The 23,223-nt window shown below is 40.8% G+C and overlaps 2 protein-coding genes across 6 annotated transcripts in view; one reads left to right on the top strand and one right to left on the bottom strand.

Annotated features, from left to right (window-relative positions):
- Window positions 1-9,460, top strand: part of REL (REL proto-oncogene, NF-kB subunit) — a 32,315-nt gene extending 22,855 nt beyond the window's left edge. The window contains exons 5-10 of the mRNA XM_064446843.1: window positions 1,275-1,415; window positions 4,990-5,094; window positions 5,400-5,612; window positions 5,957-6,025; window positions 6,135-6,209; window positions 6,839-9,460. Coding sequence (XP_064302913.1) covers window positions 1,275-1,415; window positions 4,990-5,094; window positions 5,400-5,612; window positions 5,957-6,025; window positions 6,135-6,209; window positions 6,839-7,629 — 1,394 coding nt within the window. The 3' untranslated portion in view covers window positions 7,630-9,460. The remainder of the gene's footprint in view (window positions 1-1,274; window positions 1,416-4,989; window positions 5,095-5,399; window positions 5,613-5,956; window positions 6,026-6,134; window positions 6,210-6,838) is intronic.
- The window catches only part of PUS10 (pseudouridine synthase 10), a 42,815-nt gene continuing 21,001 nt past the window's right edge, over window positions 1,410-23,223 (bottom strand). For 4 of the 5 annotated variants that reach the window (XM_064446845.1, XM_064446847.1, XM_064446846.1 and 1 more), the window contains exons 10-18: window positions 22,348-22,433; window positions 19,351-19,476; window positions 17,601-17,657; window positions 16,588-16,664; window positions 16,436-16,491; window positions 16,193-16,310; window positions 14,977-15,119; window positions 14,229-14,328; window positions 10,314-12,092 (exon numbers count right to left, since the gene is read on the bottom strand). In XM_064446845.1, the coding sequence (XP_064302915.1) occupies window positions 12,054-12,092; window positions 14,229-14,328; window positions 14,977-15,119; window positions 16,193-16,310; window positions 16,436-16,491; window positions 16,588-16,664; window positions 17,601-17,657; window positions 19,351-19,476; window positions 22,348-22,433 (802 nt within the window). In that variant the 3' untranslated portion in view covers window positions 10,314-12,053. Of the gene's footprint in view, window positions 2,118-10,313; window positions 12,093-14,228; window positions 14,329-14,976; window positions 15,120-16,192; window positions 16,311-16,435; window positions 16,492-16,587; window positions 16,665-17,600; window positions 17,658-19,350; window positions 19,477-22,347; window positions 22,434-23,223 lie in introns of those variants that run through there. The other variant, XM_064446848.1, reaches the window with a different exon arrangement.

Raw genomic sequence — 23,223 nt, 5'->3', positions numbered from 1 at the left:
TCAAAAGGTGAAAGGAAGAAATCATTCAAGTGGGCATTGTGGAATCCCACTCGTGGCAGGGTGGAGACCAGCCCAGTGATAAATGTTAAAGGTCAGAGTGTTGCAGTCTAATCAGTACAGTGTGATGCCCAAGCTTCTTATCGCAGGCACATTTAATCTTTTATTCTTGCACCAGGCCTCTGAAAGGGCAGGGGAGGGAGTGAACTTGAGAGGTGGTGATCTGTTGACTTGGCTCACGTTCACTTTAGGTAATCGTGAGGAGTATTGAACTTATGCTGAATTGGTGCTTTGAATGATTTTAGAAGAGAGAGCCACTTTAAATGATTTTAATTACCAGTACTTCTACTTAAATTAAATTAAATTGGTTTCTCATTTCACTAGCACTGAATGTCAGCATAATAGCTGATGTCAGACCTTAAAGGAAAGCATCAAATTCAGAGAGGGCTGCTTTTCCCAGAATCGCCCATTAAACTAGGAGTACGTGAAACATTCAGTAATGATATCCCAGGACCTAGGGCTTGAAATTAAAGTGAGAAAGTGACCAAAACTGAAATGCTGAGCTTGGCTTATGCATTACTGTATTTTACACTAGAAGGAATATGTAAGGGAACAGATCCTTTCCAGCAAGGGTTCGCTGCTTGTATTATGAAATTATATCATAATGACACCACTAAGCACTATTCTCAAAGGTACCTAAGCAACACAGATGTTGGTGGGAGGGGGGAGAGATGGTTTGTGTGGTTTCGGCTTCATTCTTGCCCCAAGAACTGCCTTCTGATTATTTTTCTGTCTCAGTTTCTAGAGGAAAATAACGATGGCAGGTAGCAGAAGTCTCAGTGCTGCTGAAAGTCTTCAGCTTTGCCCTAGGACTTACTCGTATTGAAAGATTTCAGCAGCGGTGTTCCCTTTGTAAATTTTATTATGCACAAACAAGAGAGGAACGTGTTCAGGGAATGACTTTTAAGCTACAGATACGTGAAACTGGTCTGGAAGGCAAGTTTGAGGAAATCAGGTGCAAGAAACAGCTGGAGAATTAGGACAGCTTAGCCTTGTTTGATGAAGGGGAAAGAGTTAAAGGCTTCTGTATCGTTTATTGTACAAGGAATTTATTCGTGCAGCCCCTGTAAAGCTAGCAGGGACTCTGGGCACCTGTCTTTTGTCTGCCTTGGCAACACTGTCTCTTTTACCGGTGGACATGCATCCCCAGTTTGTTAAAGAATTACTGCTGGTTTTGATGACTAATCCTCAGTCTTGTCTTTCCTATCGCTGTTCAGTGCCTGAAGAACAGCTGCACAACATCGATGAGTACGATCTCAATGTCGTCCGCCTCTGCTTCCAAGCTTTCCTCCCCGATGAACATGGCAACTACACCATAGCGCTTCCTCCTTTGATTTCGAACCCCATCTATGACAACAGTAAGTACCAACTCAGTCCAATGTGTATTTTTTCTTTTTGCCTTTGTTCTTCTCTTTTGCTTGGGATGAAAAATGCCAGGCCAGTTTCTGAGGTCTGTGCCAGTCTCCTGGGTCACTTCTGTGGCTTGGGACTGACTGCTAGTTGCACATCAAAGCAGCAAGCATATACTCAAAAGACGATCCCAGGGTGATGTGTTGGCCAACCAGAGTTAACAATTGTCCGTCACATCTGTGGACTCACGCACGGGTGCTTTTTCAGCCCTTGATCACATATTGCAGCAATGACTGCAAGGAGAGGCCTGCTCCTGATGTGCCAAGCGATTAAAATAAATAGTAGTGAGATGGGTGGCTGCTGTAAGACTGATCTTTTTTCCAAGGGTGTCCTCTATAGCCTGTTTGTACCCGTGAGGAGTCTTGCCTTTGCTTTGTGAGGGCTCTGGAACAGGACTTGAGAGAGAGATTTATCCCAGTGGGAAACTGGCTTCATGCTTTTCCATATCCCTTTAGTATCCCAGTCAGTTGCTGCTTTCAGTGTATTCGTAGGTAACAGGAGAATTGATCGTGCCCTGAGAGGGTGCAGGAGTACATGAAACACCCCTTCTTGGCAAGTTTTCCACATCCCACAAAACTAGACTTCCATACATCTTTGGCAGGTCATTGCACTTAAGGATTTTACCCCTCAAGGTGTGCTGGACTTCTTGCCTGGAGAAGAACAGCAGAAGAGCTTTTAATCACTGGAAACTTTTTTGGCAGTGGTTTTTATTTCTGCAGTGAAAGGATTTCCAAGCTAAATATTTAAGGTTGTTACTTTAGCAGAAACTACTGAATAAAATGAGGTCTGCTTTTTATATAGTTGATGTTAGAATTGTGTTGATGTGGGCATAACCATTATGAAAATATTGAATATGAACTCGGGTGGTTTTCTTATTTTTAGAGTCTCTTCTAGAATTATCTAGAAGTTGGAACTGTGTGCATTGTGTTATTGAGAACCTTTGTAGTACTAAAGTAATTAGGGTTGAGATAAAATTGATGTACAAGATTTGCAGCTATGTCTCAGATGCCATTTAGAAATGTGCCAAATCATGATTACTTGTCTACAGTGATTGACGTCAGTCACTGCTAAGCTGCTGAAATGACAGATAGCTGTGTGGTGGGGGAAGCTTGGTTTTGTAGCGTGGGTGTATGTGGGCAGCTTCTGATATACTATAGGTACCTAAAATCCTCCACGTAACGTAGCAGCAGTGTAAATAAAACAGTGCAACCACAAATCATAAAAATTATGCTGTTCTTGTCCAGACCAGCAGTTTCAGATCTGAATTTCTTTTTAAAATGTTAGCCTTTTAAAACCTGCTCTGTCATACAGGACGCTGGGTAAGCTGAGGTCATAACTTTAGATGAAAGATAAAATTGTACGGTACAAAGGGCTTGGAAATCCTAGGTTGTTAGATTCCAAGCTTTTGCAGATCTGTTCAGATCAGGAGCAAAATGGTATTTAGAGTTTTTCTGAAAATGAGCTGACACGTTTTAAATCCAGCATTTTCTTCACTTTCTAATACTTTGTAGTCTCCACCTGCTTTGATGAGATACCCAAGAATAATACAAACATAATACAGAGGCAAACACATTAGCAGAGGCTGCAAGTTTATAAAATTCAGTATTACAGGCAGCTTCTGTTTTCAGTTGCTTATAATGTTAACTGGTTTTGAACAGAAATTACCCAAGTTGCGTTATCTTACCACGCTGAAGACTCTGGGGAGGAGTCAGATAAAGCAGCTTACCATTTCTGAGAAATGAGGTTAGGGACAACATGTTGTTCTGCCTTTTTTGAAAGTGATGTGATTTTTGGTGAGAAGCTTGTTCTTCTAGGGATTTGTTACATCTAGGGATGTGCTTTTGGGGAGCGAGGAAGAGGAATCGGGCAGGAATCGAGGCGACGGGGAGGTGAGGGCATGTATGGGGTAAGAGAGATGGGAAGCAGCACGGCATGACAGAGGCCACGGAGGATGTCTCCCTCTGAGGCTGCTGCCCAACTTGGTGTTCCTGCCCAGCACTGGGGCTGATGACAGAGTGTGGTGCATCCACTCTCTGCTGGCATTTGTGCTTCTTTCCTCTATCCTCCCTTCTAAACTCCCCTTAAAATAAAGACAAAACAGCAAACTCCAGCCTAGGACACCTTCCCCAAAACCTTTTAAAAGGACACTGAGTGCCATTCAAGCATACAGAAGTGAAACAAAGGTAAAATTAGGCTTCTCCTTGCCATTCTTAATTTACCCTTCCTGTGAAAAACGCACAATGACATTGTTTATCATGTGATCCTGTGCTGTTTCAGGGTTTATTTTGTTTCCCCTCCCCTCAAAGTTTCTGATTCATTCAGCTAATGAAGCAGCATGGGTCATGTAGTAAATAAGGCTGAAGCACCTGCTGCTTCCAATAATAATAGTAGCTGCAGATAGTAACTACGTAATTGGGGTCTGGCCTGAGGTTACCAGGAGCTCTGTTTTAAGCGTAGTCTTTGCTGTGCTGCGTACCTGTACAGTACCATGAGAGATTGGGCAGGAATTGACTCAAACTGAGAGTGTAAAGTACTTTTTTTTTCTTCTTTTTTTGAGGGTGACACCATGAGCTTAGGTTTTGTATTTCATGTCTGTGCCTGGAACGGGGAGCCTGGGGTGGTGAAGCCTCATGTTGCTGTGGCAGTGGGAGGATCGGTTTCTGGGTCGCAAAGCAGCACCAGACGGATCCTCCTAGGCGTTTTAAGTACACTTGGAGTTGATGTTCTTTCATCTGCTTATGTCAAGACATCATGGCACAGTGTAGTTTTGCTCTGTTGGGATCAGAGGGGTTGAAGAGGGTCAATAAACTATGACTAAGGTCACAGTAGCAGAAAAACGAGCATCCATTACTTCATACGTTAAATGAAGACTATGCTAAATGAAGGCGATGCTGCCAGAGATTGTGCACAGGGCAGCTCTCCATCTGCAACTATCCTGAGTGCTGTCCCCATACAGCCACAGCTTGGAGTCGAATTTTAAGCATTTTTGGGTGAAATCTGCTACCCTGAGCAAAGGCATGAAAGTTAGACTCCCCGACCTGTTCTCAAACACTTAGAGAGGGTAACAGAGGAGAGGTTTGATGGCCAAGCACATGATACTCAGAGAGGGGAATTTTCTTGACCTGCTAGCCCAGCTTTTTCTAGAGAAGGATGACTGTAACAGGTAATCGGTCCCTCAGGGAACTGCTTTGAATTCTACAGCTTGAAGGGCAGCAGCATTGAGCACAGTAACATCTTTTGGGGAAGTATTTTGAGACTAGTCTAGAATAGTTAGGGAGTCAGTGGCACAGCTGCACTGGTATCTTGTGTTTGGAGGTGAGTGGCCAAAAGCAGTAGGACCACAGAACATCAAACCCTGCTTCAGAATCATACGGAGCAACTTGTTTAATGTGGATTTCAGGAAGCGTCACGCTCCTCCAGCCATTGCCTTCCCTTCACATGCCTTAACTCCCAGCACCTCATCTTCAGTAGTGACAAAGTTACAGTAATTCTTTATCATCAAATTTGCCTGTTCGTTTCCAGGAGCTCCAAACACAGCAGAATTAAGAATTTGTCGTGTGAACAAGAACTGTGGAAGTGTAAAAGGAGGAGATGAAATATTTCTACTGTGTGACAAAGTTCAAAAAGGTAACCTTGACTAGGTTTTTCTTTCCCCGCCTTTGTTCCAAATGGCTGACGCTGCCACCCTCTAGCTGGGGAACTAAAGCCCTTCACCACCCTCTCCTGTAAGTGGTCTGGTTTTTGAGCTGGGCAGAATAGCTTTCAGGTTCAAGGGCTCTCAGCACCTCTGAAAGATACTCAGTGCCTTTAAAGTTGAGCCACTTACTTTGCATCTGAATTCTGAGTCAGACTCAATTCATTGTTCCCCCCCTTTCCTGCTGCAAGTTTTCAGTTTTCAGCTTAACAAGCATCTTCTGTTTCTAACGGACTAGATGATATAGAAGTCAGATTTGTCTTGGACAACTGGGAGGCCAAAGGTTCCTTCTCACAAGCTGATGTTCACCGTCAAGTTGCAATCGTGTTCAGAACGCCACCGTTTCTCAAAGACATCACCGAGCCTGTCACAGTGAAGATGCAGCTGCGAAGACCTTCAGACCAGGAAGTCAGCGAACCTATGGATTTCAGATACCTACCAGATGAGAAGGGTATGGTTCCAATTAGTTGAGTTTCTGAAAAGCCAGTAACAGTGTAGAACTCATTTTGATAATAGAGAGTAGCTTAATGAGCAAAAATTCTACCATGCTACTTCTACAAAGTAGATTTTTTTGTTTTTAAAAGTAACAATAGCCAGTTTGCTCCCTCTTTCAAGGAAAATATCAGGAAACGCTGTTTGTAACATTGTCTTGGTTAGTGCTGTCACATCTGTAATTTTTTCTTTAAATATATTTTACTACAATTAGGGGCCACTAGGATAAGTTTTAGAAAGTTCCTTTACTAATTATACCAAAGGGAAACTTAACACTTTTTCCTTCTCCTCCTTCCTCCATAGATCCATATGGCAACAAGGCAAAAAGGCAAAGATCAACGTTAGCTTGGCAAAAGCTCATACAGGACTGTGGTAAGGAAAATACTTGGCTTTTTCTTGTTTGAGTGAAGTTACATTTAGATGGAGTTATCTCTCATAAAAGCAAACGTTCAGTGTAGACTCATGCTTTCTTCCATCGCAGGATCCAATGCGACAGAGAGGCCCAAAGTAGCTCCATTCCCCGCTGTCACGCCCGAAGGGAAGCTGATTAAGAAAGGTAGGTTTTTGCATGCATGTCCCCATCCAACAGCGGTTTGAAATAGTGCCCGATTGCTGGGGGGAAGGGCATTTTCGGGGGGAGCGCTGAAGTTCCCAAGGCAGCAGTAGTACCTGTCTCTTACTTGTCCTCCTCCTCTTCCTCCTCCAAAGCCTCAGCCATGCTGCAGCTTCCTCTTCGCACAGGAGAGGGCTACGCCTTCATCTTTCAGCCTTGATTTTGATAACTACTGACTCTGCACTCAGATACACAGCCCTTCAAGCATATGCTCAGTTCCTGGCCTTCCCTCCTTTTTGCTTGAAATTCTAATACTCTCTGGAGGGTTTTTTCTTTAAGATACTGCTGCTGTTGACTGTACAAACTAAAACCATCAGTTCTTTACTTAAAATGTAGCTGTCACCTTCAGTATTTGCCGTAGCAGGGTGAGGGGATAACTGTCTTGCCTTGCTGCTGTCCAGAAATCTAGGTAGGGGTCCACCCTGAAAAGCAGTTAAGCAAGTACAAAAGCACATCTGCAGATATAACCTTACTACGGAAGCAGTGGTTTTGCTTTGCTTTTTACCAGTAGTAATTTTAAAAAAGCTATAAAAAACGGCATTAAAATGCAGTCACGTCTTTCCTTTTCATAGAACCAAACATGTTTCCATCCACACTGATGATGCCAGGGCTAGGCAACCTGCCCAACACTAGTCAGATATACCCCGTCTGCAACCAGATTCCCCATCAGGGCACTGCACAGGTGGGGCCAGGGAAGCAAGACACGCTCTCCTCATGCTGGCAGCAGCTGTACGGCACCCCCTCTTCAGCTGGCAGCCTGCTCAACGCGCACCCACAGAACAACTTCGCGGCAGACGTGCCTCAGCCCACCACTCAGGGCAGCAGCTCTCTCCCAGCTTTCCATGACAACTCTCTGAACTGGCCTGATGAGAAGGATTCAGGCTTCTACCGGAATTTTGGCAGCACAAACGGGATGGGAGCAGCGTCGTCGTCGACTGCAGACATGCAGAGTGTTTCTAGTAACAGCATCGTGCACCAGACGCACCCTGCCGGCGCCTCTGCTGCCAGCGTTGTGAACATGGAGACCGATGACATGAACTGCACTAGTATAAACTTCAAAAAATATAATCCAGTGTTAAATGCAAGCAATCACAGGCAGCAGCTCCATCAGGTGCCTCCGGCTTGCCTGTCTGTAGCAGCCCCGGGCGGCACGGGAGTGCTGCCGTCTAACTTAGCTGATCCAGCAGTTTACAGTTTCATAGACCAAGAAGTTTTAAGCGAATCAAGACTATCCACCAACCCGCTCCCAAACCAGCAGAATAGCATTGCAGATAACCAGTACTATGACACCGACACTGTCCACAATGACGAGCTTTATCAGTCTTTCCCATTTGATAACATATTACAGAGCTATAACCATTGAGCCAGCAGCGTTGCGCTGGAAGTGGGTACGTAGAGCTTTTTCAGATGGCTAGCTGTGTGAAGAGGAGTAACTTACCTGCTTGGAGTCCCTGCTTTCTCTTTCAGAATGTTATTGTGCAAGTTTCATTATATATAACTTAAGGTTGTATATTACAGCCCAAAGACTGGTGCCCGTAAAGAAGAGAGGTGGGAGTAGGGTTTGGGGTTCTGTACCATAAAAGTACCTTGTATACATATTTTTAATGCTGTTGGAAAAGGGAAGTGTTAACACTTAAATCTTCCTTACCTTTGGGGACTAAAAGCTGGCATCTTCAGAAGGGATAAACTTTTTTGTACTTTACTAGGTTAAAATTGGTAGAAAAATAACTAGGTAAGTTAAATTAAAATTTCAAAAGGACAAAAATTTGGGGAAAAAAACCTGCATGTGGGCACTCTAGTTCAGACTCGCCTAAGGATGTTAAAGTTCTACTTAGCTTACTTGAAAGGTTTAGCTTTCTTACCCTCTTTCATATAAAATAGTCTTCTCCTAAAACAAGGCCGTACATTGAATTTTCACATTTTCACCACACTCCATTTGCTTTGAAGGCAAATTGTCTCTAAAATTTTTTAATGACTATGTCATTGTTAGATATATTTTAAAAGACCGGAAGGTTTTAGTTTTTAAATAGTGCAGTTCTGTTGTAAATGAATCGCTGTACAAAAGAATGAACAGGAAGTAAGGATTTCTGCACTTCATCCAAAGTGCACTATTTTAAATTACAAACCCCCGTTGCTTTAGGAATGGGACACTCTATTATTTTTCTCTGTGTGTGTGTAGCTGTGGTCTGTATGCTACTTTGAACTGCATAAATACGTTGAGCCAAAGCATCTATCCATTCTTTCCTCAGGTATCCCAGCAGTTTCCTGCTATGCAAGTGACTGCTTAAACGAAGGCGCAGATCCTGCCTTCCCCCCCAAGAAAGCTTTGGGGCAAAGCGGGAGGTGGTCTTAGTGCAGCCTCACCTAGATACACTGTTAACAATGTAAGACCGTTTCAATCAGTACTAATAACACTCCTCTATCCCCTGTATCAGAAACCAGCACTTCCTCCCTTCTGCTTCCTTCCCACTCTTCCTTCTTAGCCTGAGTTGCGCGATGTTCAGTGGCAACTTGTGGATGTAACTGGCTTAGGTAAGACACTCTACTCTGCATTATAGGGCTTTGCTATTTTATTATTTTTGGGGTTTTTTTAAGAAGCAACACAGCAGGAACTATATGAGTTATTTCTTAAGTTATACAGTTGCTTTGTACAGCAGATATAAGGCTTAAGAATCTAATTGTTGCTATTTGGAAGTGTAAAACTGCACCAAGGAAAGAAGAAATGGAAAAAACCCACATTCTGATAGATAAAGAACAAACAACACAATTCTAAATCAAAAAAGCCACTTGAGATGTGTAGTTGTACGTAAGGCAGAAGGGGACGCCAGAAGTCCTCTGTGGTTTCTAGTGAGGCAATGACTCTTTAAATGCAGTAATTCCTTGCATTCAAAGCAATCAGGTGCTGCTGCTGTAATGCATTACACCAATTACACAGGTTGGACAGAATACGCTCCTTAGACAACGCATAGAATACGTGAAGTTGGGAAAACTGCTTCCCCTGACTCTAGGTGCATGATGCAATTAATTGGCTCACCACGTTTTAAAGCAGTTTTGCCTCACTTGTGCATAGCTCCTCTGTAGTCGTTAAGTAATAGAAAGGCCAAAGAAATAACAAGGAAACCTTGAAATGTGTTGTTTATTCAGTTCTTTTTTTGAAGTTCTCAATTTTAAATATATTAAATATAAACATTTTACTTACTTCATAGAAAGCTCTTTATGGTACAATTTGTTTTTACTGTATAATTAAATATTTTTCAAAGTTCTGTTTTCCTTTGTAAACGAGTTGGTTTGGTAATTAAAAAACTGGTTATACTAAGTACTCAGCTTCTGCAACATTCTCAGATTCATGACATCCCTGACCACAGGAAAGCCAGAGAAATGGGAGAAGGTAGGTTATAAAGCCCCAGGATAAGCAACCTATAGAGTATTTGCTGCTTGCATTTGCTGTAACATAAATATTATTGCTGCAATATTCACTACAGATTATGATAGTTCCAAGTGTTTACCTTGTGTTAGAAACTGCAGGCTTTAAAGTTCAAAAAACCCAAACTACATCTCTCACTTTCCTATTTTCACATGATCACTGAACAATAACTCTCTAGAGAGCTGCAGAGATATTTGCATCATCAGCTCCACCCACCCCCCCCCCCCAATTTGGATACTTCACATTTACCATTAAAAAAAAGTGATTTGGGAATTTTTGGCGGATCTCTAATTGTACGGAGAAGCAATTACACTCAGCATGTTTAGCGTAATCTTTATAGCCTTGTTTATCTGGACTTTGATTCTTCGTGTGATCTCCCTGTTGCCATGATAAGGCACAGTGTATTGCAGACAGAGCTGCAGCAGGGAGTGCCTCAAGTATCCTTGCAGCGTGACAGGCAGGAGCCCCTTGTGCTTCTGCTCTGTTAGTACTGTTTCCCACTTGGAACAGCTCTTCTCATGTCTGACATGTCCACAGTGCAGGCTTGTTTATTCCTCCCCCCCCCCACCCCAGTAGTTTATGGAATTTAAGCTTACTTTGAGTTTCAAGAAATCACATCGATATGAGACTGAAATTCTCTTTTATTTGTTTTCTGAATTCAGTTTAAGTTTTCCATCATTCATGACACTTCCTTTCTGGGTACAGATGATTATCTGAGACAACTACTCCTGGAATCTGTTGCTCATAACAGCTTTAAGATTAAAAAGAAAAAATATTGCTGTCTGAATCATGTTCCTATTTTTTGTGTTAGAAAAACAGGAGCTTCTGAACTACCACTGTACTTACATTACAGTGGACTAGGAAAACAAGTAATGAGAGACAAGTTTTGACAGCCCATCACAGGCAGAGACAATTTTTCAAGATCAGTTTTTAGGACCTCCTTGAAAGATGAATTTATTAATGCTTTTTTGAGCCTTCAGCTAAGGTTATCATGCAGCTGTTCTATTATGGGGTCCTGGCACCACTGAATTGAAGGTAAGACATAGCAGTAATCCTCCCCCTCTTCAAACAGTGGTTTGTCTTGGCAAATATTACCCTCTTTATTTTTCAAATGTTAATTAACAAATTACCTTCCAAACCCCAATTTCTTGTCAATAACTCTCTTCTGTACTTCAGGTAAGAAGTATCTTCCTAATGGATTGACATGACAGAGGCCTAAAAGTGCCTTTTCCTAAAGATGTAGGTGGTGGGATCTGGCTAATAAACATAGTAATCCTGCAGTGCAGCTCCTGCTTTGTGCGAAACATTTAAAATAACACAAAGAACACCTCAGCTCTTCCCTGTTCCAGGCAAGTGCCTATATAATGTTCAACTCTTCCAGGCATCCATCCAAGGCTGGATGCTAGAAAGAAAACGAAAGCTTTCTCTCTCTGACTTGTTCTCTCAATACCAACATTCTTCAGTATATCTTTTATTTGCCTTGGCTTCGTGGTTCTTTGTATTCCTATTTTTCATTAGATTTCCATTGTGCACCACTGCCAGGAGTTCCCAATCTTTTTATATATGGTGACTCAGCTGGGGAAATCCTAGGCCTGAAGAGGACTGTAACCAGGCCAGAGCGCTGTTGAGGCCTCAAGTACCTCAACTGCTGTTTCTAGGAAGCATTGCTGATGGCTTTAAATAAGAAAAATTTGGGTTTAACTGGAACGTTTTCCTCTGAAAACTGTTTTTCCCTTTGAAAAGTATGATGTCTGGGAGACAGATTTCCCCATCTCTAAAACTGACACCAAAAAGCAGCCAGCAGAGAGCTGCCTCCCTCATTCCAGGCACTAGCCAACTGGTTTCAGAGTCTCTCTGACTTCTGGGAAATACTCCTGCACAAATAGCACTCAGAACAAGTTAGGTCTGGGTTGCAGGTAACTCAGTGCTACCTGCATCCAGACAAGAAAAACTGCACCATCCAATATAAAGAGAGTTTAAAAACAAATCTGGCTGAGGGAGGGTTATTTTTAATTAAAACATTTTCAACTACTGCAGAAAGCATTTGATGTACTGGCTCAGTATACCATTTGCATAGGTTACACCATTTATCTTAATTGTTCGTTGAAAAGACTTCTTACCAGTACACTAGCTTACCAAAATCTTTTTATGCACAGAAGAAACTGAAGTAAGGCTAGAGATTGAATGAACACTACCTGGTCCAGAGTGTTTAAGGTTGATTCTAAGTAACAGTATCCTTGGGCAGATCAACATGATCCAAATGTTCAACAGAAATACTTCGCAACTGAGCTGTAATACTGTATGGCGTTCAGTAACTGGCTGCTGACAGAGTTGCTGCTTCTTCCTCGTCCCAGCTTGAAAAGTTAATTATCCAGGGTTGGAGGCCAGTCAACATCAACAGACTAGAAGAGCAGGCAGGGAAAGAGAGAAAAAAAAAACAAAAAAACCCCCAGACTTGATATTTTACCTATGTAAAGAAACTCACTCTCAGAACTCTATGCTTGGCAGCTATAGGCTAACAGTGGAAAGAAATGGTAAATAAAGGACACTAAAATAAGAGACATGGGACAAGACGAGCAGGAGTCAGTGGCATGAAACAGCCACCTTGTTCTAGGGGCTCCGTGAGTGCCTGGTGAGAGCTCTCTGGGAGCTGGGCTTTCTCCATAAAGCAGAAGCACAGGTCCTTGTACTACTACTTCCCAGCAACATCTGATGTTGTGCTGCATTTACAGCATGTCCAGAGCCATTAAAAACATGAACAGTCTTCATCCTCTACCCATCCTGCAGATGGGCCGTTACAACATGAAAACAATCAACCTGTTGATTGATGCTACAGAAATCACAGAATCCCAGGTTGGAAGGGACCTCAGGGATCATCTAGTCCAACCTTTCTAGGAAGAGCGCAGTCTAGACAAGATGGCCCAGCACCCTGTCCAAACAACTCTTGGAAGTGTCCAACGTGGCCGAGTCAACCACTTCCCTGGGGAGATTAGTCCAATGGTTGACTGTCTTCACTGTGAAGAATTTCCCTCTGGTGTCCAATCAGAATCTCCCCAAGAGCAACTTGTGTCCATTCTCCCTTGTCCTCTCCATGTGACTCCTTGTAAAAAGGGAGTCCCATCATCTTTGTAACTACCCCTTAAGTACTGGTACATGGGGATGAGATCCCCTCTGAGCCTCCTTTTCTCAAGGCTGAACAAACCCAGTTCTCCCAGCCTATCCTGGTATGGCAGCTTCTCACTCCTTTGATCATCTTGGTGGCCCTTCTCTGGGTATTGGGAAATATTAAGGTATTGGGCAGTGCAGGCAAGGAGAGTAGAAAACTATCACCTGTCCCCAAACCTGCCTCCTGAGCAAAGAAAACTAGACTAAAAGAATAAGCTGTCAAACATGATGTGCAAGAATTACCTAGGCAACATCATGAACAGTCATCCTGACTGTTAGTCAAAAGGGACAAAACATGCCTGATGCTATTAGAAGCAATGTTGTAATTACTACAACTTGGATTATGTCTTTCTTCACCGGCCTCCCTAAGGCCACATCTCCAGTTCCCTTTGGGCATGAACTTGCTCACCCTCTTCCATAAGCACAACACCCTACGCTACCAGAGTATCGCCATTTGCAATCACAACACAGGCATCGCCACAAAGCTTGTTAAACGCCTTGGCTTCAAGGCTGCCTGCGTTAATCATACCCACTCCTTGCCTAATCCACAACTTCATCAAAGGATTAGGCTCTTGGGCTGAGCCTATTAGCAAGATTTATTAGCAAGATGACTAATTATTGTCAGGTCCCTAGACATCTTTAACAGTTATGTCCAATAACTGTAGTGACACCTATCTGTATGAGAGTAATGCTTATCAGCCTGAGCCCCAAGTCAGCTGCTGCTGTTTTCAGAGGTAACTGAAGTGCCCTTTGCAAGCTCTCTTCCTGTATTATCCTACAAGACATGCAAAAACCTGCAAGTCTGTTCTGCAAAATGTTACACATGGGCGGTTTTCAAGAAATACATGAGAACAAGTATGCTGATCAATGGCTACTTGAAATTAAAGCATGTTTTAAATAACCTTCATGGTTTGACAAGATTTAATATTAAATCCATATCCTCACATGCATTCTTATAACCAAAACAAATTTGTTTTTTTCCTCTGACTCCAGCAAGTGAACAGATACAACTTCTTGCTGTGTTTGAACCAGCACTGAGAGAAGTCGTCACATCTCTCATATTTGTCATCCAACCCTGTTTTGAGAAGAAGTGATGTGGTACATGTAACATTGCTAAGCTCTGTTCTGGTGGGCGCTAATAGTAAGTGTCATCAATTCATGGCATGCCCTCCTGTCCCTCCCTGACATGAATTCAGCAGAGGAAGCCTGTCACATGTAGCAGCATGGTACAAACTGCTATTTGTGCATTAACACAATTTTTCTATTAACTGTGGTAAGGAACGTTGATTCGTTTAGAGCAATTCCACTGAAACCATCTCACAGATGCAACTATGTTACTAATTTCCAAGAAAGATAAATAGCAAACAACTTACTTCTACATCCAGCTCCAGAATGTCGGCAGTTCTGTTCAGGAGGGAGCCAATATTGGGCTTCGTTCTTCCAAAGTCTCCATGCACAAATTCTTTAATGTAACTAGAAATACTGGCTAAGGAAAGGTGTATTTTACCACAAAGAAATCAAAAGAAAAAAAAAGAGCACAGGGAAAAACACTCAAAGCAAAAATTGCATCTCTTTCTACTCCTAAGCCAATTTACAGTGAACATCCTGTTAAGCCCATACCCACCTTTAGAAGACATCCTAATTCTTGGCTTTTGATTCTAATGCTAAAGCCTGCACTATCGACCTACATTTTCTGTTTTGTTCCGAAGTGAGCACTGACTTTATGACCAGACTGTTAACTTTCAAGTAGCAGCAATCTACAGTATGCACTGCAGTGCATTAAATATTGCAGAAAAGCTTATTTTCTAAAATGAAAAGTTTTCAGTTAATTTAGAAAAAGCTTAAATGTGTCTTTAACTAGTATGCTTTTATAGCTATCATATACTTCAAAACTATCAGACTGGTGGTCACAAAAATACACACACGGGAAGCATCTTTGAATGAAAGCCTGAATGTGAAATTCTGACATGAAAGCCAACATTATGCAGCAACATATGACTGCTAAAGAGCAAGGATTTAGAAACACCGCAGTGGTAAAAAGCAGGAAACTTCCCATTCCCCAAAGTAATCTAATCAGCAACCTGTTTCATAAATGCATTGTCTAACGGCATCTAAGGATACGTTCCTGCTTGAGTCTTCAGATGCAGGCGAAAATGATGCTCATCTATGTACTGAGATTTCATTGTATGAATAATCCGACATCTTACAGCAAGAGGCCTTCTGTGAAGAACCCGCAGAGGTGTCTTCTGGTCAAGTTTTAATTCCTGTTACAAGAGGTAACAAAATAAATGAGGAAGGAAATGTGCAACATACTGCACAGATTTTGAGAGTCGTATGTATTGTCAACCAATTGCATCTTTTTTGTATTGTATTATGGTAGTTGAGTAATCTTCTTGAGGCAAGACCAATTTTTTCCATGTTTATTAAAGGAAAAAAGGACAGCCATCTCACAGGCTAAATGAGAAGGCCTCATATGAACACAAAGTAATGGAATCACAAATACGGAGGAATAACCTTGAAATCTCCATAGTCCTTTCCTGGAATGACTCCAGGATTTAGAAGCTCATGGAGAGCCTCAGGGCAATCAGAAAAAAATATCCCACCCACAATATGCTTTGTCTAAACTACAGCCATCCCCCTAGAAATAAAAGTGAGAAAAAAAAACCCAAATGAGACTAGATCTTGTAACAGTCTTTTAAAAAGTTCATTCCCCACCCCCTTTCCCAAATGAGATGCAGCAGTCTGAAAGCAACTTTTCAGGAAGTGAGTGGGCACGCTCAAATAAAAAAGCTTCACAACAGTCATCTCCCTGAAGCATAATGGCTCAAGCCCTCACTTTGAGAACGATTTCATGGCCAAGACCCAAAGGAAATGGTGCAACACGACAAAAACTGACCACACTTCTCCAGCAACAGTATTTCTCCAACCAGCATTTGGAGAAAGTTCTCGTTAACACTGCGTGCTTGTTACATCGAGCACTTTATAAGGCCTCTTTGCATTATTTTCCATGGATATTTCAAACTCTTAATTGCTGCAGCTGTGGAAGAATTGCTTGAGAGCTTGCAGAAACAAAAGACCTCCTCTGCTCTTTTCACTTTTGCAAAACACTAAGGTAAAGAAAGGGGTGGGGGTGCCAGATTTCCTCCTCTCACATTCACTACTTTTTATTATTTGGTCTATGGGAAGGTCAACGTTATACAATAATTAGTTGTCTTGGCTAACAGCCAGCCAGCTATATTGCTAGCACAACAATGGCAAAGTGGGTGAATGTATATAAACTCTCCCCTAAGACACCAGGCCAGGTACTATATAAATCAGCAAAAACACCTACAGATACCTTGATATCATCTAGAAATGCAATATCTTCCTTCTGTATTGCTTTGTCTGTCCATATTAAGGCACTATAGGTCTTTGTCTTTTCCTCTTCACCTTCCTTCATACGACCAATTGCCTCTCTAAACAAAAGAAATTAATTACTCACATAACATAAGCATAATCATATAACGCTGTGAGCAAGAATGTTTGCAAAACTCCCAAAGCATCCCTTTGAAATCCCTTGCCAGTGATGATAAATACTGACCTGGTGACAAGCTGTAAATCTCGAACCTGTATTTTGTCTGAAGAGTTATTAATTGTCTGTGATATTTAGAAAAAAAAAAATCAGTTAGCAAAACTGCTCAGTTAGAGAAGAAACGCATGCTTTATGAGTTCCATGAGGTGCAAATAATTTACCTGCTGAAGTCCCTTCATTTCCTCAGCAGTAAAATGTATTCTACGAGGATTCACAAGCTCAATTGCAAAGGGCCTTCCTGGCAACATGCACAGTCATAAAACATAAAAACATGTTGTTCTAAATTAACGTTTGAATTTATGCAGTAAGGTTGGAAGGTGTGAAGATTGTTTGCCGTTATGCAAACAGGGATAGGACTTGCGGGTTTAGCGATGTAGCATCAGATGGAAGGAAAGAAACAAGGGACTTTTTTTGGCTACTAAACCCCAGTATCAGCAATAAGTGCAAATTACGACTTCCCAGAAGACATCTTGTACAAGTCTGTGCTAATTAAAAAATAAAATAAGAAAAAAGTTAATTAGCTTATTTTCTGTCACCTACAGCAATGCCCAGGTGCAAGATGATGTTAAATCCCGCTCCCTAAGCTAAACATCTGTTGCAATAGCTGCACTTTCTGCGCTCAGGGCCAGGGATGATCCCCAGTATAAGCAATGCCAAGAACTACACTACAAATCAGACAGCAACTGGAACACATCGTTGTTCATTTTGACTTTTTCTTTCCCTTCTTTCTTTGGCTGTAGTAGCTTCAGCATATTGGAAAGCAACTGACTTTTAAAGGACCCAAGTTCAAAAAGAAAATAAAGCTTTTCCACTCCCAAATGACAGTGAGGCGAAGTAGAAGGACCCAACAGAAAACAAGACAGGAATTAGTCTGACAGAAACAGCTTAAAAATAGGAAGTGAGTAAAATAAAATACTCCTAACAAGCTATGCATTTCCATGCATCTGTGCAGCCAAAGACACTGAAAAAGGGCTCCTCTTTCAGCTGGTTTGATGAAACTGTTCGGTCTTTGGGAATAAATACATAAATATCACTAAAATGTTTCCGAGATAAAATTTCAAAGCATGCCTAATCACACACTTATGCACTTAGCACTCAGCAAGAGCTATTAGGGTAGCTTCAGTTAACCATTTTGTTTGTTTCTGTGTTTCACATGGGATGTTCCAAGCCTTACCATTGCCTAGTGTTCTTACATCCACATCTTCTCTTCCAGAAGAAGAAAAATTAAAGCCTGTAAGAGATTTGAACAAGGGAGGTGAGATTTTATTTTGCATTTTCAATACTCTCTACAGCTTTTAAAGAGGGAAATATTTTATTTCTAAACTTGTTTGCAAATATACTTTGAAGAGCTATCTTTATAAAATGAAGTCTGCACGGATTTTGAAAAAAATCCGGGATAGCTATGGTTCATTGTATCAGGTTCACAAGTTTCTTGAAGAGCACTCCTAGTTCCTTGGCTTTAACGTGACTGCGACAACCCTGGAAATGGCCGGAAAAAAGCAGTACCATCCTAAAGGAATTCCACTTATTAATTTTGTTCATTTCTTACCCAGCTAATTCAAGTCTATGAATAAAATCAAACTGAGCTGTCCTCCTCCAAAACAGAACTTTTTATCCTAAATACATCCAATGGTTTCCAAAGATTTCAAAGAAATTTCTGCTAGTCACACACACCTGGACAAAAGAGGAAGAAAATTCAAGTCCAAACTGAAAAGTAATCTCCGTGTATTTGGTTTTCTCATCTTTCAAGCTACAAAAATGCACTATTGGGTATTTAGTTTCCTTCATCATAGCTCTTCCGCCTTTAAGCTTTGCCTGATGGAGGAATTGGGGACCAAACCCTGCACTAGAGGTAATTTTGCAGTTCTACTCCAAAGCATCTCTGCGAAACTGATGGTTTCAAAATTTTTCCTCCATAGGGAACATATAGAGTGCATAAATATTTCCTCAGTTTTTGTTATCTCTCATTTCTCTGCTCATATTATGGCAGCTATATAACCTTCTTCCACAGTCATGAAGCTTTATTTTGGTCAGACGCTATCAGAGTTTTCTTAGTTGGGAATGCTCCAGACCCTTAATCATCTTCACAGCCCTTTGCTGGACTCATTCTGGTACGAACAGGTCTTTCTTCTACTGGGGAGCCCAGAACTACTCCAAATATATCTTCCCCATACTGAGTAAAGAGGAAGGATCACCTCCCTTGATCTACTAGCAATAAGTCTTTCTATTCGTTTATATATCTTCTCAACGTTACTGCACATGCACTTCTGGTGGTCACCTGTGGTAATTCTGCAAGCTGGAATCAGGTGTTACATAGTACCTGGACTAAACACATGGTTTGAGGATTTTCCTCAAACTAACATATCCACTGGGAGGAGAGGAGTTTTTTCCAAACTAATATTTACTGCTATTTTTCCTTGGGTCTTCTATGTCTCTAATACCATGTCTAGATAATGACAAATGATGGGAAGTGATTATTTCATCTGGATAAGCCTTTAGCTTGTAGAAGTCTATGCACTGGAGAAAATAAATCAATCAAGGTAAGAAACATGAAGGGGTTGAAGGCCAGGCAGATATTGTGGAACACTGATGGCAAAAACCTTCTTGTTACAAGTCATTTTATGAATTGCCAACCATTAAGTATGGCAAGACAGAAATACTGCCACATAAAACCATAATATTTGCATCATCAGATCAACTGAGGAAATATTTTAGAAGGATAAAAGACACTGGATAAAACAAAGCAGTCATCTAATTTCTCACCGATCATAGCTAAAAAAAGTTTACAGGTTTGGACTTGGAAAGATAAGAGGGATAAAGAAACACAATTTTTTCTATTACATTCTTCTGTTAGTAGCTACTACGAAAAAATATTCTAGTAATGATGAAAAATACCTGTGGTAAAAGATCTCCTAGATACTTACTATCTGCTTTGAATTCTGCAATTAGATGCTCTGAAATCAGTTCTTCCACTGAAGATTCCAGCTTCCGCTCCCCATCAATAATCCAGGGAGTCTGAGGTAAATTCCTTGAATATTTGTTGTATCTTCCTGTAAAAAACAACTACGTTACCCATAATCATGCTAAAGCAATGGACAAAAGCTCCAGTACTGCACAGCACAACACATTTAACTTTCATCAGAACTTTGTGAAAATAAATTTACAGGCTTAAACTTGTTTTATGGCAAGAGCGTTACAGCAACAGTATGAAATGTGTGTTGCTGCACCTATGAGAGTTTCAGTATCCGAGATGGCCAGCTTAAAGGTAGACTTGGAGAGCCAGTTGCTTCAGGTATACCCATAGAAACAAAATTATATAGCCTGACATGACTGGGAATGAAAACCCAGAGGTTCAAGTGCCTAGTTTGACACAACTTCATCCCAAATGGAATATTTTCTTTTTTTTTTTTTTAAACCGTGGTCTTTAACCAGCCTCCCATATACCAAAGAAGGGCTATACATATGCCTGTCTACCAGTGTATACATGTCACAAGTGAAGAAGCTCCCACACCCCCTTGTATCAATTAGTTCAGGTTTCAATCCAAGTTCTGCCATTGTCTGAACATTTAACAAAAGAAACCCAAACTTAAATGCTTTGGCTCATTACAAGGAAAACCGTGTGAGCAAAATGTCTCAGTAATGAACTAGTACAAATTTTGAGAACCTTGAAAAGTTGCCATGTAAAGAGATTGCCATCCTCTGACTGATTCCAGTCATAGTCTCGTGTTATGTCACACTAGCATGCTGTCTCCCATGACACAACTGCTATAAACAAAGAACAAGTCTGACACAGGTGACCACGATGAGCTTTCTTATTGACAGGTTTTATAAGTGAAAATATGCACAAAACAAGGAACTCATTCATAAATAATAAGTTACCCCCCTGCACAAACAAGTTTCAGTCTGAAACCTTGCATATAGAAAATAAAAAGGAGTTCAAAGTAGCTATGTATATTACACTATACCTCTGCCATCTCAAATTTTTGGTTTTCAGTTATCATATTTTCCTATTTCTAACAATGTTTCCTTCTTGCATTTTGATCTGCAGAAAAACTCACACAAACAAATGGGGAAACTGACTAATACCGTTCACTGGGGCAAATAATGAAAGTACTATGACTAATCATTCAGAAGTCAGCTTCACACTGCTAAATTCTCTTTCCGTAAAGTGGAAAAAGGAAAATGATTTTTTTCTCGCAACTCCCCATTCTAATTGTTTTAGCTTTTGATCTGAACAAGAGTGGGTTAAAAAAAAACAGAAGGTGTTTCTCGGTTTGACAGCTTCTCCTGAACCTTTAAAATAAGTTGGGGGGGAATTGTTCGGCGAATGCCAAAGATAAGGTCAAGAGGGCAATACCAGCTCTGAAACTGTGCTTACAAATTAAGATCCCATCTCATTTAAACTGCTATAATAACACAATAGCTGCACTGTACTCAATAAATTATTCTATTCTGGATTTATTTATTCAAAAATTAAAGATGACATCCTGCCAGGGTTTTTTGGGTTTTGTTTGGAACAAGCTTTAAACCATAAATTGCAAAAACAGTGTTCAATCACATGCAGAAAGCTGACCCTCTGTCTCTTTCTCTGTACAGATGAATTCCGCTAAAACCATCCAACAAAGCAACTGAAAAAACCCCAGTGTTTTTGGAAAAGGCTAAAAGACACTGTATGTCTTGGATTAATGAAAAGGTACATCTAACTGTCTAATCAGTAATTAAAAATAAGAAACAGGTATGTTTAGAACACTAACCAGCGTGCCATGAGAGTGATCACTTTTGCATTTTCTCTTTTAATTTAACATTTTCCTTTAGTCAAGATTCATACCATCCTTTTAAACATAGTACATTGGATTAAAATTGTAGGGTTTTAAAAAATAATCTGTTGCATATATTTAAATAAGTGGTTGTTTATACACAGGACTAGGGGAAGGGTAGATAACTCCTGCAGGCAGGTGACAGAAAAGTTGAATCGTCTCAACTCAGGGACATCGAAAGCTGTTGCATTATATGTCTCACCCAATTATTTCAGATGCTATCTCTTGGTTTGGAGGGGGGAACTTGCAAGAGCTAAGCTTTCTAGAATTTAATCTTTATTAAATCCCATTAAGATTGGCAGTTTTGGATGGAACAATATGCAGGTAAATCCAGATGGTGAAAACCTCTGAATCCAGATCAAAATCCAAGCAAGTGAACAGCACTGCTGGGAGCTTATTTGGCGCAGAAGGGCCTTTCCCAAACCTTGTGCTTATTATGAGGGCACATATTACACCTGCAGGATTTGCAGGGATAAAGGTTTTCCAAAGGAGAGAACAAGCTTTGACAACAGGGCAAAATTCTTCATTTCATAAGCTGGTTCTGGATAAACTCCCTTAATAAGCAAGGGCACAAAGAAAGTAATTTTAAATCTCCATATTATCCTGTGCTGTCTCTAGAAGAGAGAACTCTTCTACCTCTCAAAAAAACCCAAAACCAATAGCAAATAAAAGCAGAATCTTCTCAAATATCCAGAGGGAGGTGTGTGCATGCTGGGAGCAGTAGAAGTGACGTGCTCCCCTCCTGCAGCTTCTAACACGGGAACCCAACCTTGGCCCTGACACAGCTCTCTGCAGCTCCCACTCCCCTTCAACCACATTCCACCACACAGTCTCCAAGTTTAAATTCACAATGTAAGAGCAGGCAAAGTTTTGATTTTAGCACGTTGATTTGTAATTTCTAACTTTTGACAAAAATCACGTCTTCAGAAAAGTATAATTTCTTCCCCTTTCAAACAAAGTCCACTCTTATATACAGCCAGATTTGTTTCTTTGCTTATACTTAATTGCAGGAATCAACAAATAGCAAGAATCTCCTAGGTCTCGCAGCAGTATGATAAAGTAATGTTTAAGACAACACAGCAGCAAATAAATAGATCATTTTACCAGCCACAAAAAGTGCACCATTATTGCACTGAATTTCCAGAGCAACACAGAGGTTCTTTGGTGAACTTGGGGGACATGGAAAATACCTGTATAAAAAAAAGATTAAAAAACACTAGTAATACCAGAGCATGCTGGAGCATCACCATACCAATAATGGCTTGAAAGACGATTATTTCAGTCACACAAAACACAGCTACAGTATAAACTCAATATTCACATTAAAAGCTGGAACACCAAGTAATGGATAAACATTAAGCAAATCAACAACATTGCATTCTGCATTGCAAATACTTTTTTCAGTCTGTCATCGAACATTATCAATGTATGACACTCCAAAGCGTGCTAATAAGATGCACCATACTACAGCTAGAGCAATAATGAAACTAAATACTGAATGAAAAGTATCTTCAGGATCTACTGCTAAATCTTTGCTGGTAATCAAAGAAAAGAGCTTGAAAGACTTAGGGCAATTAAGCACAGTGAACTACAGAGAAGGTGGCTATTGATGTCTTCCCAGTGCTTGTGATTTTTACCATATTGCAGCACTTGGTGTTTTCCTAAAATTCAACTCAACATTTTGGAAATATGGAAAAAAGTCTTTCTTGTAAAGAGAAGCTTGCCTTACAAACTCTGAGGTTCAAAATACAGGAGGAAGTTCTATGATTTCTAAATCTCTTCTGGGGTTTTGGGGATGTTGATTGAGATTTTTGAATGGAAATGATTGGCAATACTGTAACAAACTGTTTTCACTTCCAACCATTCCAAATCCCATGCAAGCCCAGAGATCTGCAGTGATGTACTGCCAAAAGCACAGAGCAGAACTGCAGCTCCCTGAACCCAGTTTCTCCTCTGTGCAGCTCCTGAGAAAATCAACCA

This window comes from Phalacrocorax carbo, chromosome 3 (assembly GCF_963921805.1).
Source record: "Phalacrocorax carbo chromosome 3, bPhaCar2.1, whole genome shotgun sequence".
Taxonomy (NCBI): Eukaryota; Metazoa; Chordata; class Aves; order Suliformes; family Phalacrocoracidae; genus Phalacrocorax; species Phalacrocorax carbo.
The sequence above is the reverse complement of the archived record's forward strand: the minus strand, read 5'-3'. Positions and strand labels throughout refer to the sequence as shown.